Below are 17,141 nucleotides of genomic sequence, written 5' to 3'. Positions count from 1 at the left end.
AGGAAGTGACAGAGCCGGGCAGAGAGGAAGTGATGTAGCCGGGCAGAGAGGAAGTGAGATGGCGGAACAGAAAGGCATATAGGCGTGGGTAGACAGGAAGCAGGTCTCTTTGGAGACTGAAGGTCTGTGAGATGAGGTTGGCTTGTGGCTTGCCCTTTCCTCTGATCTTTCAGCTTTTTCCCCAGTTTCTGGCTCCGTGTTTTCTTTTTTATTAATAAGACCATTTAGCAATTCATCTACATCTGTGGAGTATTCCTTTACATTGTGTGAATATATGTTGCTGTGGTTGGTTTAATAAAGAAGCTGACTGGCCAATAGCTGAACAGGATAAGTTTAGGCGGGAAAGTCAAACTGAGAATGCTAGGAGGAAGAAGGGCAGGGTCAGAGGAGTCTCGAGCAGACAGAGAGAAGCAAGATGGACATGCTGTACTGAAAAAAGGTACCAAGCCACATGGCAAAGCATAGATAAGAAATATGGGTTAATTTAAATGTAAGAGTTAGCTAGTAACAAGTCTGAGCTATCTGTTGAGCATTTATAACTAATGTTAAGCCTCTGTGTGGTTACTTGGGAGTGGCTTGCAGGACAGAAACTTCTGCCTACACAGATCCCCTGGAGCTGGAGTTACAGAGAGTTGTAAGCCATCAGGTGGGTGCTAAAACTAAACCTATTGTGGTATTTAGTTTTCCCATAGGAAACTGTTATTTAAAAATAGGATGGAAACATGACAGCTGGATCAGTTGAGTAGAAGCGTGTACTACTCTCAAAGTGGACTCGAGCGGGCACCGTTACTAACCCACAGCTGTTTGTAACTCCAGCTCCAGAGATGCTGACTCCTTGGACTCCATCACAGAGCAACCACATGCATGTGCACAGACATACCCACAAAATAGATAATAAAAATTTTGTATATATGCTGAACCAGGTGTAGTGGTACATGTTTCTAATCTCAGCACTGGGGGGTGGAACTAGGAATATCACAAGTTTGAAGGCATCCATGGCTACATAGCAAGTTCAGGGCCAGCCTGAACAATTACCCTGAACAGACAAATTACCCTGTCTTTAACAATAAACGCGATCAAACACGACTTTAAAAAACTACACAGGGAAAAATATCTTAGAAATAATAATTTAAAAATCCTTAATATTACCACCTTTATTAACTTTTTACATAATTTTTAAATTTGTCTGTGTCTGTATGTGTTGCGTGTACATGTATGGGTGTGTATGTACATGGAGACCAGAGATTGGCGCTGGTCAGCTTCCTCAGTGGCTCTCTACCTTATTTCTTGAGACAAGTCTCTCATTGAACTTGGAGCTCACAGATTCAGCTAGCTAGGCTGGCCAGCAAGACCTACAGATCCTCCCTTCTCCATCCTATCAATGGATAGGAGAGGGGGTGAAGGACCAAATCCAGGTCCTGACACTGACGGAGCCATCTCCCTGGCTCCCATAATCACTTCTGATATCTAACATACAATTATCACTTGAGAATAAAGGATGAGAAGGACATGGTGGCATACACCTTTCATCTTAGAACTTAAGAGGCCGATAGAGGCAGGAGGATCAGGAGTTCAAGATTACTCTTGGCTGCATAGAAGTGCACTCAAGGCACTTCTGGGCTACATAAAATTATGTTTCAAAATATATATATATTTATATATATATAAAATCCCCACTACTAGTAATAATAATAAAAGGAGTAAGTTGAATTCAGTACTTGACATCTGGATCTTCTCCATATAGAAACTTTTTTTGTTGTTGTTGTTGTTTTTTTTTTTTTTTGAGACAGGGTTTCTCTGTGTAGCTTTGGAGCCTGTCCTGGAACTTGCTCTGTAGTCCAGGCTGGCCTCGAACTCACAAGATCTGCGTGCCTCTGCCTCCCGAGTGCTGGGATTAAAGGCGTGCACCACTACTGCCTGGCGAAACTTCTTAATTTTCATACTAAGCACATCCAATAAGGTAACTTGTGACTACATAAAAACAGGGATTCTCAAATACTTAATATGATTTTTTTTTGCCATGAATTCAACATAGGAAAGAACACATCTATTTTTGGCTAAATGGTAGACGAAGATTCCAGATGAGATGGTGGGTGGTAGAAGGCATGGTAATGTATAAAGAGTAGGAAATATTTTTAATATTCTTAAACTCAATTTTCTACCTTTATTCATGCACTCTTTTTTTTTTTTTTTTAAGATCAGGCTGGGCTCGGACTCACAAAGATCCCCTGGCTCAGGGTTTAAAGTGCTGTGCCACTGCCTCCCGGCCATGTACTCTATTTGAACTTAGGCTAATGAATTGTTAGAGAAATGCTCGTCGGGAATAATAGAGTTTACGTATACTTTGATGATGCCATTTGCCTGTAGAGCTTTAAATCATCATCAGATGGTCTGTTTGTCCATGGTGGCTCTAACACACTTTGAAACATTTTCCTAAGTTGGGTCAACACTCCTTTTCCAATTTCAGTTGTACCAAAGGTAATTCAAGAGAGCAGCGCTAGCCTGGGAGCTATACCTGCTCTGCTCACATGGTCACAGAGACCAACCCTTCTTAGTCACCAGGGCCAGCTCATGTCCAGACAGCACCTTCACCCCAATCTCAGGCTGCCTTTCCCTTTTACTTTAGACTTTATTTTCCCCCTTTCTTTTTAAAATTTTGTTGCCGGGATCAAGTCCAGGGCCTCACATGTGCTAAGCAACTGCTATAGCACTGAGTGGTACCCCCGGCCCCACATCCTTCCCATAGTCGCTTCTTAGCCTTGCAGCTGTCCACTTAATCAGTCATAAAACTCGAGTGATTGTTTTGTGCAAGGTCCTGTTCTAGGTGGTAAATATGCTTATTGTAATTAATTATATACTATTAATTATTATTAATATCCTTATTAATGAAATTATATCTCAGAGGACAGAAAGACAATGAAAAATACATCTGCAAATACATCATTTTAGGTATAGATTTATGTGCCAAAAGAAAACATAAAGCAGGACAGAGGTTGGAGCAAAGAAGGCAGCTGTTTTGGCCAGTAAAGGAAGCTTTCACCTTTCTGAAGGGAAGCATTGGAGCTGGGATCTAGACAACTGTGAAGAAGTGGGTCCTGGGTGTGTCTGCAAGAAAACAGCTCTGAACGGTAGAAAACATGAGTAAGATATCCTCTTACAGGAGCAGGCGTGCACCCTATTATAAAGACTCCCGACTCAGGCTCCTGAAATACCTCCTTAATCTAATCTCTATGAACCCTGCTTCCTGGGTCCTACACCCCAACTTCCTCTCGCTCACACCAAGTTCCCTTTCTCTCATAGTGGCGTACTACAAACAGTGAACCAATATGGTTCTTTACAATGCTGCCACTTGTGATGGAAGGAACAGTAGGAAGAAGAACAAAAGAACCAAACCAATAACCACGCCCTTCAAAGCAGCCATGTCATGTACACGAAGAGGCAAATTCATTTGCACCTCCTGCCCATATCATTTCAATGCCTCCTAAAACGTGTGCTTGCTCTTATCCCTTCTCTCTCATCTACCCTCTGTCTTCATAAAGGCCAGTCAAGTCAGGCACCGTGTGGCTCAAACTCTCCAGTGATTCTCTCCTGTGACGGCCTCACTGGGCCTGGGGTACCCACTGCCATCTTTCTCATCTCATCTCATACCACCCGTTCTGCTTTTCACGAATTGCCGTTTCATCTGTTCTGGAAACGATTCTCTCATCCTAACCCCCGACTCCCAGCAGCTTGGTGGACTCACTCCTCTTCCAGTAGCTGCTCAGACTTTCTTCCTTCTTGGGCTCAATCTTGGTCACACTAGTTAACCTGTAAGCCCCTGGCTACCTCTTCCCCATCATCCCTTGTAAATAGCTCTTTTCCTTTGTTCTAAGGCATTTATCACTTTTTATCATACCGTTGGATTTGATGTTCTATCTTTATTATCTGCCTTTCAGCTTTTAGGTATAAATTTCCCTGAGGGCTTGGATCATTGCATTTTTTTCACTGATAGATTATATTCTAAGCCAGTAGAACAATGCTTAGCCATGCATAATAAATTGATTGAATACATTAATCAATATACTTATAAATACCCAGGTTGCTTTAAGTCGGCTTTCTTCTCTTTACTGGCCATGAGGAGACATTAGTCATTCCTTAAAGCTTTGCACGTTGTAAGTACTTAGTAAATTAAGTAAATGATTTGCCTTTTTGCTTAACACAAATAGTTTAGCAGTACGTGTGCCCAGGGAAAACACTGAGATAGACTGAAAGGCTCGGGGTAGTACTCCAGCCGAGGCCAGAGCAGCTGCTCGGCCTGCGCTTTTGATAACCGTTTGGCTTGCAAGTTCTGCTTTGGCAAGAGTTTCCAGGACCACTCTTCTGGTATCACACCGTAAAAAGAAAAATTAGTATTAGTTTGAGTGGTTCCTAAAGGAAAGATCCGGTGAGAGACTGTAAGATTGCTATTTCAATTCTTTTGACCCGCACATGCAACTTACAGGCGTCAGAATCTGCTGCAATAGTCATAAAATTAAGAACCATCATGGTTCTTCTCGATGGTTACAACGACAATCTTTAGGTACGGTTGTGTTGCTTCTGGTGTCTCTGTTGTCTGGTTGTTTTCTGTTACATGTGTTATGAAAATGAAAAGTAAAATAATGCAAGTTTTGAAAAATTAATAAAAAATGGGTCTGAGGAGATGGCTTAGTGGGTCCAGGTGCTTGCTGTGCAAGCCAGGTGACCCGTGTTTGATCTCCAGACCCAGGTAAATGTGGACGGAGAAAACTGATACCTGAATGTTGTTCTATGATCTGCTCTCCACATGTGTGACACGGCACATGCATCTCCTCAGTAATGCTGTGGGATGTTCTGTATGCTGTGAATATGTATTGCTCTGATTGGTTGACAAATAAAACACTGATTGGCCAGTAGCCAGGTAGGAAGTATAGGTGGGATAAGCAGACAAGGAGAATTCTAGGAAGAGGAAAGCTGAGTCAGGAGACACCAGCCTGCCATCCAGGGAGCAGCACATAATGGCACACAGGTAAAGCCACGGAATACATGCGACATATAGATGAACAGAAGTGGGCTGAGTTTAAGTGTAAGAGCTAGTCAGTGGTAGGCCTGAGCTAATGGCGGAGCGGTTTTAATTAATATAAGCCTGTGTGTGTCTATTTGGGTCTGAGCTGCCGCGGACTGGCAAGACACAGGTAAACTTTCAGTTACAATAATAAAATAAAAATTTAAAAATGATGATAGTGTATGTCATCTATTTACTTGGCCAGTTCAAATGCTGTGGTGGTGTACTAGATTTGCAGCCTCCTTCCTTTCTTTTTTTTTTAGGATTTATTTTCTAGCTATGGTGGCACACGCCTTTGATCCCAGCACAGGCAGAGGTAGGAGGAGCTCAATGAATTGGAAGGCTAGCCTGATCTACATAGTGAGTTCCACCTCAGTTCCATGGTGAGACCCTGTGTCAAAAAAAAAAGCTTATTATTTTATATGTATGAGCATTTGTCCTGCATGTATGTATGTGACTAGTGTCTGCATCCATGTGTGTGCCTAATGCCCATGAAGGTCAGTTGAAGGTGTTGGATACCCGGGGACTGGAGTTACGGATGGTTGTGAACTGCCATGTGGGTGTTGGGAATCAAACTCCAGTCCTCCATAAGAGCAACAAGTGATCTTAACCATTGAGCCAACTCTCTAACCTCAAAATGTTTTATTATAAGAAAGATAAACATTTAAACAGCCTGGGGATAAAAGGATGGCTTAGTAGTCAAGAATGCCTACTGCTCTTTCAGAGGATGTGGATTCAGTTCCCAGCACCCACTCTGGTGGCTTATAACCACCTGTTAATTCCAGCTTCAGGGGACCCAATTCCTTTTTCTGGCCTTACTGGGCATATGCGCTCAGGTGCACATACCTACACCCTACATATACACAAAAATAGATCTCTAAAAATTCAAATTATGTTACCTAGAAGTTCAATAATTCCTAAATGAATGTCAGTATATCCATCAGTTAACAGGCAGGATCTGTGTTGGTAATATTTTATTAGGACTTCAAAGAGAATCTTCTTTTGAATATTCTGTCTTGTCGATTCAGTTTTGCTTTGCCCTAACAGCTGACTAAGAGTACCAATGAACTGGTCAGGGAAATATTCCAGTCAATTGCTGTAGTAAGCTAGTCCTTGGTCCTGGAAGAAAAATGCACCACAAAATAAGTCCATAGTTAGCATTTACTTTGAGCTTGGGCACAGTTGGCTGAAACCCAACAAAATCAAGCTTATCTTTAAATCCAAGGAAGAAACTGTTTTCTGAGAGCGAGTGTCTCTCTATTACAATGGTTCTCAACCCCTTTAGGGGTCAAATGACCTAAGTCACCTAAGACCACTGGAAAACACAGATATTTATATTAAGATTCATAACAGCAAAATTACAGTTATGAAGTAGCAACAAAAATAATCTTATGGTTGGGGTCACCACAGCATGAGGAACTGTATTAAAGGGTCACAGCATTAGGAAGGTTGAGAAGCACTTCTCTAGAACATTTTACTGAACAAATGACAGAGAAAATGGCTTTTCCCCCCCAAATAACCAACACACATCTGCATTCCTACTATATTTTTAGAACTGAAAGCACTTTTATTTATTTTTATTTATGGTCACTTTTTATTATTTCTTTTCAATTTTGTTAGATTGTGTTTAATGTTTTCTCTTCCAATCCGTCAGTGGCTCTCCTTCTCTTTCCTGGACATGGATGTACTTCTGTTATTATCTGAAAATAAGAGACAGGTTTCGCTCCCTTTTATTTGTGATGCTTGGAACTGGAGGTAGTTTAGATCTTGGAGTTTTTCAAATGTGGAAATATTTGCACAGATTTCCAGCATCATGACAGTCTGTAAATTTTAAGTTTTAGAAAATTTCAGATTCTTAGACCAACATGTATCATACTGCTGTGGGATGTTCTGTATGGCAAATGTGTTGCTCTAATTAGTCAATAAATAAAACACTGATTGGCCATTGGCTAGGCAGGAAGTGTAGGTGGGACAAGGAGGAGAATAAAGCTGGGAAGTGGAAGGCTGAGTCAGAGAGACACTGCCAGCCGCCACGATGACAAACAGCATGTGAAGATGCCGGTAAGCCACAAGCCACGTGGCAAGGTATAGAATACTGGAAATGGATTAATTTAAGCTGTAAGAACAGTTAGCAAGAAGCCTGCCACGGCCATACAGTTTGTAAGCAATATAAGTCTCTGTGTTTACTTGGTTGGGTCTGAGCGTCTGTGGGACTGGCAGGTGAGAGAGATTTGTCCTGACTGTGGGCCAGGCAGGAAAACTCAAGCTACATCATACTTTCCCACAATCCCAGACCTATAGTTTAGCTTAATATTTTCTCTTTGCCTACTTAACCCAATAACATGAGAACTCAGGAGCCAGCCACTCACTCCCCAGTCTCCTGTAACTCAAAGACTGTAGGAGGTCTTTAATCCCTTTCTCTACATCTGTTGCCCTTCCAGCCCAGAGATACCATATACCTCCTAGGGTGGTTGAGATAGCTTGGTATTTCTCTTAAGATTATTAGCATCTAGTTATTATATAACACCTGTATTATTCTTTAACTTTTGCACATCCCCACAGTCTTAACCATATCTACTGGGAATGCCTGTGTGCATACACAGTGGGCAAGAAGCAAAAACAGACAATAGAGCAAAGACATCGCCTCCTGGTTTTTCTGCCTCTTCTCATCTTTCCCCATCTTGGGGCTCTCGTTACTTATTTGTACTCTGACTAAAGTATTTCCTCAAACATTTTCTTTGAATGGAGTCCTGAATGATATATAATTTTCTTTCCTTAGCTGGGATCAAACCCAGGACCTCGTGCATGTTAGGCATACACTCTTACTTCTGAACTATGCCCCCAACCCTCTGTGAATTTGTATCCTTGAGTATCTATTCCTCCCCCACTTCCTTCTCTCCTAACAGATGAAAACAGTGCACTCTCATGATATGTGGGATTCATTATCTTCTAGGTCTTGGGATCACAGATGAGGATTGTAAGGACAGTTTGATTGCCTTCTCTTTCAGATAACCTCTCTTTTCAAACTAGATGCTAACGGAAGCAGACTTCAGAGGCATCTGAAACCCACTCTTTTTGGTACCCCTATGCTATCCCTGGCTCAGAGGCAGGGGAGACCCAGACCTTTGTTTGGGGCTTTCTTGTCCTCTTCCGAAATAGAGAAATCTTCCATATGTGAGCAGGATGGCCGTCAACTATGTGGTTCCACAAATCTTCCACCACCACATCCTTCCCAGATCTGAAACTTTACTGGTTCCTCAGCTTTGGAGGTTTATTTCTCATTTGGTTCACATGGGAAAACATGTTAGCACTCTGCTGGAATCCCAACCAAAGCCAAGGTTCTAGTATCTCCCAGCTACTGGTTTACTAGAAACAACAAATCTCTTAGAATTGGGAGCAAAATGAAGATGGTCTCATTCAGATTATAGGTCTCCTCCTGGGACTCTTCTCCATGAAGGAGGCTGGTTTGATGGCAGTCTCAGGAGACTGCATTGTTTTCTTTCATGTCTACCACCTCTACTAGACTGGATTCTTGTGGGGAGAGAATAAACAACCTAGTAGAAACTGTGATGGTCACGTTATTTTAGCATCATAAAATGAACATGATAAATTTGGATGATGTGGGAGAGGATGGAACCACACACATGAATCCACTCTGATTTCTTTTTTTTTTTTTTTTTTTTTGGAAGGTTCTACATTTTTTTTTTTTTTTTGAAAATGACTGTTATATTTATTTTGGAGTCAAATAAGAGGGTTCTACATTTTATTACTGGACAAACTACTCCCCCAACTTAAAACACGACCAAGTCTTCAGGTTAAAATGTTGAACTCCACGTGGTAGGATTGCTTGATGACCCACAATTCAGTATAAACTGTCTTGCCATTGTGTGAATCCTTACAGACCCAGCTTTGTTCTCCTCCAGTGTCTTCTCTTGGAGTTGTATCTTATTTTGTTACCAGTTTTCATCCGAATCCACTGAGGAATGGGACGATTTTGCTTTTGTTTCTTGGCCAGGAATCGCTTGATTCTGAAAGTCTTGTGAGAAGACATGGTGAGAAGCCAAGTCAGGAGCCCCCCACTCTGATTTCTAATGATCTCATACTTCATAGCCAGTACTGGCTTTGTTAGGTAAAATGAAAATTCAGATTTCCCCTTTTACTTTCTTTCTATCTATCCTTCTTCTCCTCCTTCTCTTTTCTTCTCTTTCTCCTTTTTTTTCTCTCCCTCCTCCTTTTTTGTTGACAAGGTCTTGCTCTGTAGACCAGGCTGGCTTCACACTCACGGAGATCTGCCTGCCTTTGCCTACTGAGTGCTGGAATTAAAGGTGTGCTCCCAGCTGAAAAGTCAGTTGTTAATTCATAAACCAGAGATGAGATCAGCTTGTACTACAGATATATTCTCATATCTTAAAGTACCGAGGACAAACACATGGACGAGTATTTTAGTTATGAATTATTTGACAATGTATAACTTTGGCTACTCACTCAGGTAGACTTAAGTTGGGAATCACCTCCCTCTCTCGCTGTGTGACAGAAATGACAAGATCTTCCTCTTTCCTTAGCTGGGAAGTCTGCAGTTCAACTGGGGGCGCCAAGGTGTTTTCACAGAGTAGAAAGTGAACACATTGAACAGGGTGCGATGACATTTGTTATTTCCCGACCTCCTTCACAGGGGAGGGAGAAATCAAGATTAACAAATAAAAACACACGTCCAAACAATATAATAAAATTATTCCATTTCTAAACTATTGTTTAGAAAAGTGACTTTACGAGTAATGTAATGAATTTTTTTTGTTTGTTTGTTTATTTGGTTTTTCGAGACAGGGTTTCTCTGTGTAGCTTTTGCACCTGTCCTGCTCTGTAGACCCAGCTGAATTTTCTTTTTTTTTTTTTTAAATGGATGTTATATATGAAGACTTTTTTTACATTTATTTATTTATTATGTATACAATGTTCTGCCTGCATGTATGTCTGCATGCCAGAAGAGGGCACCAGATCTCATTACAGATGGTTGGGAGCCACCACATGGGTGCTGGGAATTGAACTCAGGACTTCTGGAAGAACACCCAGTGCTCTTAACCTCTGAGCCATCTCTCCAGCCCCCTGAATTTTCTTATGCTAGGGAAAATTTAAATTTGTTGATAGACACAATAAAGAAAATGGCCCAACCCATGTGTCTTAGGGTTTCTATTGCTGTGAAGAGACCACAGTAACTCTTACAAAGGAAAACATTTAGTTGACACCATGATCACTGTAAGTCTTATAAAGGAAAACATTTAACTGGTGCTGGTTTACAGTTGCAGAGTCCATTATTGTCATGATGGGAAGCATGGCAATACGTGCAGGCAGACATGATGCTGGAGAAGAAGCTGAGAGTTCTACATCTGGACCTGCAGGCAGCAGGAAGTGACTGAGACATACTTCCTCCAGCAAGGCCACACCTCCTGATAGTGCCACTCCCTATGAGTCTATGGGGGCAACTTCCTTTCAAGCCACCACACCATGTTTTACATTGTAGAAAATATATTCTGCAAACTGAACTCTCATAAAGCAACAATATAAACATGTTATTCATACCTGAGTGCAAATAGCTACCTCTGAAGAGAGAAGATGGGTGAGGGGAAAAGCATAAACAATGGTTCTTTTTTTAAAAAAATAAAACCAGTAGGCCTTTCTGAATGCTTTAGATCATGTGCATATATAACAAAGATGAAATAAAAATATTTCATAAACCACACCAGCATGACCATTTTCCTTCCGTCTCTGCCTTCTTTCCTTCCTTCCTTCTGTCCCCTTTTCAATGCAATACTTTTGATTCCCACTTTCCCAAACTAAAATAAGAGTTGTGCCCCTCATCTTATGGGTCTACTGTGAAATTATAAATATAAAATGTGTAAGACATTGTTTAGCACAGAGAAAGGGTCAATAAGTAGAAAGTAGTAATGTGTGTTCTAACAAATTATATCCAACTTTACTTAAGCATTTCTAGACGATCTCCATGCCCTCAAGAGGGAGTCATAGGAAAAGTTATTTTGTCTTTATTTAATGTTTTGGTTATATTCGGGATTGAAACTAGATCGTGCTGGGCAACTGCTCTGTCTTTAGTAAAAAAAAAAAAAAAAACAAACAAGAACTTACATTTCACTAGTAAGCAAATTTCCTTTCATCTTTAATAAATGGTAAAATCACAGTATAGCAAATAACTTTAAAAATATATCTATTATTAACAGTAAAAACCTGATTTTTATACTATATTTTGTGTCCTTGTATGGTAGTTTGAATGTATTTGACCCCCATAAGCTCATAGGGAGTGACACTATTAGGAGGTGTGATCTTGTTGGCATGAGTATAGCCTTGTTGGAGGAAGTGTGTCACTGTGGGGGCGGGCTTTGAGGTTTCCTATGCTCAGGATACGGCCCAGTGAGTCAGTCAACTTCCTGCTGCTTTCTAGGCAAGATGTAGCCAGCACTACGTCTGCCTGCACTTCTCCATGCTCCCTGTCAGGATGACAATGGACTGATCCTCTCAAACTGTAAGCTGCCTCCTCAATTCAATGTTTTCTTTGTAAAAGTTGCCATGGTTGTGGTGTCTCTTCACAGCAATAAAAACCCAAACCAAGACATTTTGTATATCCAGGGTTGTAGCTAGAGTTTTCCTGCCTGGTCCATGGTCAGGGCAAATCTCTCTCACCTGCCAGTCCCACAGGCACTCAGACCCACCCAACCAAGTAAACACAGAGACTTATATTGCTTACAAACTGTATGGCCGTGGCAGGCTTCTTGCTAACTGTTCCTACAGCTCAAATTAATCCATCTCTATAAATCTATACCTTGCCACATAGCTCGTGGCTTACCAGCATCTTCACATGCTGTTTGTCATCATGGCGGCTGGCAGTGTCTCTGACTCAGCCTTCCACTTCCCAGCTTTATTCTCCTCCTTGTCCCACCTATACTTCCTGCCTGGCCACTGGCCAATCAGTGATTTATTTATTGACCAATCAGCAACGCACTTGACATACAGACCATCCCACAGCACAGGGTAGTGCAAAACTTTCTTTTATGAAGAGGGGTCATGGATGCTAAGGCTTTAAATACCAATATACTCTAAATACCAGTCTTCCTTTGAGTCTCTTCTAGTTCCTTCTTCCTTCCCTACACAACTTCTTTGGGCACCCTGCGTATTTTTGATTCTGTGATGATTTGGCAAAATGCAATAAAGGTTGTAACCATTAATGAAACATAGCTGTATCTTTCCTGACTGTCCATGGTGGTCTGGATGAAAATGGCCTCCTTAGGCTCATAGGGAGTAGCACAATTAGGAGGTGTGGGTGGCCTTGTTGGAATAGGTGTGGCTTTGTTGGAGGAAATGTGTCATGGGAGGGTGTTGAGGGGGGTGGGAGGGTGGAGTGGGGGGTAGCTTTGAGGTTTAAGAAGCTCAACTCACTTATTCTTTCTGACTCACTCTTCCTTCCTGCTGCCTGAGGACCCAGCTGTAGAACTCACAGCCCCTTCTCCAGCACCGTGTCTGCCTGCACTCCGCCACGCTTCCTGCCATGACAATAGTGGACTAATCCTCTGAACTGTAAGCCAGCCCCGTTAAATGTTTTCTTTGATAAGAGTTGCCGTGATCATGGTATCTTTTCACAGCAATAGAAGCCCTAACCATGACACTGCCCCAGTGATTGTGTGTGTGTGTGTGTGTTTCTTTCCACGATCAGTAGCATGACAAGGATTGAAAGACAAGTAGATGAAAACATGAGTGAAACCACAGATAGCCTGGATACATTGCTCTGAGAACAGGAAAGAGAAATGCATTTTTTTTTTTTTTGGAGGAGTTTATACAATGGACAATGGATATATTCACAAGGATGGTCTTAGATCACAAAGATTAAGATCTGGGATTGAGTCTGTTTGTTTCTGTTGGGAGAATAGACAAACTTCTGGTTTAGCTGGTTATGTCTTTTGTTAAAGTAAACAGGGCTCTGGGGCCATGTTGCTTTACCTGTGTTGCCTGATGTAATCACTATGTAGGGCACAGACGCAGAATCAGCACATCACACACACTAATTTTAGCACATCTAAAAAGCCAGTTCTGCTAAACAGTCAAATATTAGTGGTTGCTAGGAGTTAAATGAAGAGAGGCATGAGTGGGTGAAGTGCAGAGGGCTTTTAGGACAGTGACAGGAGTATCTGCGACAGCATAGTATGGCTACATGCCATTCTATATTGGTTCACATCCATACAGCATAGAACACCAATCACGGACTCTCATGTGAACTATGGGCTTTGAGTGATAATGACATGCCATGTAGTTCATTACTGTTAACGAATGTGCCACTCTGGTACAGTACAGGGTACTGACAGTAGGTGTTGTAGTTTGAATATGAAATGTCTCCCTCAGACTCCCATGTGAATTGCTTGTTCCTCAAGTGATGAAACTATATTGGGAGGTGCTGGGAACTTTCGAAGGTAGAGCCTCGCTGGAAGCAGTGGGTGACTGGGGTATGCCTTTGAAGGTTATGCCCAGTCTTTGGTCCCCTCCTCTCTGATTCCTGTCCACTGTGAGGTGAGCAAGCCTCCTCTGGCACATGTTATTGCACGCATGGTTTTCTGCCTCAGCACACATGCAGAATCAATGCAGCTGAACACCAAGACTGGAATCTCTCAAGCCATGGTTGAGAGTAAATATTCTCACCTTTAAGTTATGCTTTTGGGTATTTTGTTCACATCAATAACAAGACTAACTAATACAGCGGGATAGGGGTTAGCAATAAATGTGAAACTTCCACTCGATTTGGCTTTGAACCCAAACTGATCTTAAAACTCCATTTAATAAAAGTCATTCTTCCTTATAAAGTTCTGAAAAAACTAACAACAAAACCCTGATAGTTCATTCCTTCTTTAGGAAGTTGGAGAGCAGTGTGTGAGCTATGGCGTTTGGAGGGTACAGCTTGGTCTCCACTGGTTGTATGAATAAGGCCCCCAATCCTTTCCTCATCAGTTTCCTGTGCTAGAGGATTTTAAATAATTTCTTCTTCTGGCCTGTGAAAAGAGAACTTAGGAATTTTGAATCACAACTTCAAATCTAAGTTTTAATTTAATAAAATTGATTTATATATCCCTCATTTTCAAAAGAATTAAGCAATCTACAACAGCATATACAGCTATTAACTTTATTAAATTATCATCAAAAAGACAGATTAGGCTTCAAAATAAAGGGTCAGTGTATTTAATAGTTCTAAGGTTAACACAGTCAGTATGATAGAGTTGATTACTGCTCTGAGCCTTTAGAGAACCTTGGCCATGTCAGTTTTAAAATGAGAAACATAAAACATAAAGTTTCTCAGTATAAATTTTAAGCAGTGTGTGTAATATGTCTCCCATGATACCACTAGGAGGGACATGGGAGAAAGTGTGGTGATCTGTCCCCCATGATAGCATTAGAGGGACTACAGAAGAGTGTGTGTGTGCGTGTGTGTGTGTGTGTGTGTGTGCGTGTGTGTGTGTGTGTGTGTGTGTGTGAGAGAGAGAGAGAGAGAGACAGAGAGAGACAGAGACAGAGAGACAGAGAGAGATCCTCCAAATAACAGGAGAAAGTGTGGTGATCTGCCCCCCATGATAGTGTTAGAGGGAATTCAGAAGAGAGTGTGTGTGTGTGTGTGTGTGTGTGTGTGTGTGTGTGTGTGTGTGTGTGTGTGTCTTGCTTAAAGTTTGCTGAAAGGACCTGGAGAGATGGCTTAGTGATTAAGAGAACTAGCTGCACTTCCAGAAGACCTGAGTTTGTTTCCCAGCATCAACATCAGCCAGCTCACAACTGTCTGTAACTACAGCTCCAGGGGATCTGACATCCTCTTCTGGCTTCTGTGGGTATTGCCTGCCCCCCACGTACGGTAGCCGGAAGTTTCTCCAGTCCTGCCTGGCCCCGTGGTTGGGACAAATCTCTCCCACCCACGTCCAGCAGCTGCTTGGTCTCAAGTAAACACACAGAGGTTTATATTATTTACAAACTGTGTGGCCTATGGGTCAGGCTTCTTGTTAGCTAGCTCTTATAACTTAACCTATTCCTATTAATCTACATGTTGCCACATGGCCATGGTGTTACCGGTCTGCTGGCATCTTGTGGCTCCTTGGGTGGTGGGCTGGCATCTGCCTTTACTCTCCTTTCTGTTCCTGTCTCTTCCATTCCAATGTCCTGCCTAACCTTATTCTGCCTTGCCAATTGGCCAAACAGAGCAGCACATATTCACAGCATACAGAAACACGTCCCACAGCACTTCCCCTTTCTGTCTAATCAAAAAGGAAGGTTTTAACTTTAACATAGTAAAATTACATAGAATAAAACAGTTACCAAGCAAGAATTACAGTTACAATATCCAGTGGACAGTGGTCCCTGCAGACTCATCTGGTGAGAGTGCTGAGAATAAGCCCTTAACAGGACATCTATCACCTGTCCCCTGTCCCCCAAGGCTCAGAATACATAATAGAAGAGGGGAAAGAAAGAGTGTAAGAGCCAGAGGATGGGGAAGAGTGCAGTGGAACCTTATCTTCCAGAATGACATGGCTGTATTCATGAACTTAGCTGTGGCTACCCTCACAAGATCTGCAAAGGATTAGGCTTGCCAACAAGGATCCCTTCAAAGTGTTCAATTCAGTGTTTCTCAGTGCATTGGCAACATTGTACAATCACCTCTATCATCTAATCCCAGACCATTTTATCACTCCAAAAGAGACCCATGTTTAACATAGTGATTCACTTGTCCCCCCCACCCCAATAAATTTTGAACTAAAAGAAAATTAAAAATGAAAAAGGAGTAAGTTGAAAGATACAGAACATTATTTCTGGATGTTTTGGGTGTAGAACACATGAATCTAAGCCCTTCCTTCCTTGACTATGAAGAATTAGAAGCAGTGTTGCCAACATACAATAAGATATATGATGCTCATGACAAAATGACAGGAATTAAAGTCCATCACTTTGGGGCTGGAAAGATAGAGCTCAGCTAGTGAAATGCTTCTCTTCTAAGCATGAGGATCTGAGTTGAATCTCTTGAACCCACATAAAAAGCCAGGGTTGGTGGTGAGAGCTTCTAATTTCAGAGCTGGGGAGATGGAGAAAGGCAAAGCTCCAAGTTGTATTGAGAGACTCTATCTCAGAAAACAAGGACAGCACCTGAGGAACACCACCTGAGGTTAACCTCTAGCCTCCTGCATATCTGGCAAGAACACATACAGTTGTACACACACAAACATATAAATACACCTGGGCAGCGCACACACATACACACGCACGCACGCACACACTCCATCATCTTCAAATTCTTGTAATAGAAGCTGTCCTCTTGCCCATCTTAAGACATTTTAGCCTGAAAGATAGGCAGAGCAGAGACAGGGGAGACAGAGGCCAGCATGAGGGTAGTGGGACTACGGAGGGGCTACCTGAATGGGTAGCGGGGAGACTGAGAGGCTGTGAGCAGTGAAGTCCAGGTATATTTTCGGAACAATTTACCTCTTTCATCAAGCAAGTAGGATAAAGAGTCCTGGTTGCTCTAATTGTGGAACAGCGGCACTGGGGTAATCTGAGAACTTCGCAGAAACGCAGAATATCCGATCCTACCTCTGCATCAGAATGTGCATTTCAACAGGGCCCCGTGTGAGGAGCACGGCTTTCCTGAAGTTCTAAGGGCACTTTACAAAAGTAAGAGAGAAGGCTGAGTGCTCAGTACCCAGTCCCTAGACCTGCGAGGACAGATGGCTTGGGAAACAAGAAAGGGGTGGGGCCCGAACCGGAGCTGCAGAGTCCAACCAACCAGCCGCTTCTGTCACCCATTTCCATTATGCATTTGGCTACCTGTCCTCGCTTTCTTGGAGAATCCCCTTCTATGGCTCCGGAAACTTGGCCTGCCCAGCCTGGGCCTGGGAAGTTCGTCCAGTCTTCCAAGTCTTCTGAACCCGAGAGTTAAAAGTAGGGCGGTTGGCGGACGCCCGGGCTCCGCCTCCGGCCCGGGAGCCCCGCCCCCACCGCCTCGCGGGGGCGGAGGGAAACCAAGCCCCTCCCCTTCCGAACCACCCGGAAGTGACGTCAT

At 42.4% G+C, this 17,141-nt stretch overlaps 2 protein-coding genes across 2 annotated transcripts; both read right to left on the bottom strand.

The window, feature by feature from the left end:
• Positions 1-2,196: 2,196 nt before the first annotated feature.
• On the bottom strand, positions 2,197-17,089 carry Depdc4 (DEP domain containing 4). Its single transcript, XM_052753855.1, has 6 exons — positions 16,907-17,089; positions 9,545-9,723; positions 5,959-6,143; positions 4,544-4,602; positions 4,483-4,493; positions 2,197-4,442 (listed from the first exon to the last, which is right to left on the bottom strand). Exons 2-6 carry the CDS (start codon positions 9,703-9,705, stop codon positions 4,193-4,195), a joined length of 666 nt encoding a protein of 221 aa, XP_052609815.1. The 5' UTR covers positions 9,706-9,723; positions 16,907-17,089; the 3' UTR covers positions 2,197-4,192.
• On the bottom strand, positions 8,806-9,161 carry LOC128119663 (60S ribosomal protein L39). Its single transcript, XM_052753080.1, has one exon. The coding sequence runs from the start codon at positions 9,108-9,110 to the stop codon at positions 8,955-8,957; it is 156 nt and encodes a 51-aa protein (XP_052609040.1). The 5' UTR covers positions 9,111-9,161; the 3' UTR covers positions 8,806-8,954.
• Positions 17,090-17,141: the final 52 nt, after the last annotated feature.

This window comes from Peromyscus californicus, unplaced genomic scaffold (genome assembly GCF_007827085.1).
Source record: "Peromyscus californicus insignis strain IS unplaced genomic scaffold, ASM782708v3 Scaffold_24__1_contigs__length_46423439, whole genome shotgun sequence".
NCBI lineage: Eukaryota > Metazoa > Chordata > Mammalia > Rodentia > Cricetidae > Peromyscus > Peromyscus californicus.
Note: the sequence above shows the minus strand (reverse complement) of the source record. Positions and strands in the feature narration are given on the sequence as shown.

Bases quoted from the DNA above. Each gene is read 5' to 3' on its own strand.
- Depdc4 (XM_052753855.1), bottom strand. From the start codon at position 9,705: ATGTCATCGCACCCTGTTCAATGTGTTCACTTTCTACTCTGTGAAAAC. The intron at 6,144-9,544 runs GTGAGTAGCCAA...CAATTGACTGGA, and splicing joins CCCAACTTAAGTCTACCTGA to ATATTTCCCTGACCAGTTCA. The intron at 4,603-5,958 runs GTAACATAATTT...CACATGTAACAG, and splicing joins AGGAATTATTGAACTTCTAG to AAAACAACCAGACAACAGAG.
- LOC128119663 (XM_052753080.1), bottom strand. From the start codon at position 9,110: ATGTCTTCTCACAAGACTTTCAGAATCAAGCGATTCCTGGCCAAGAAA.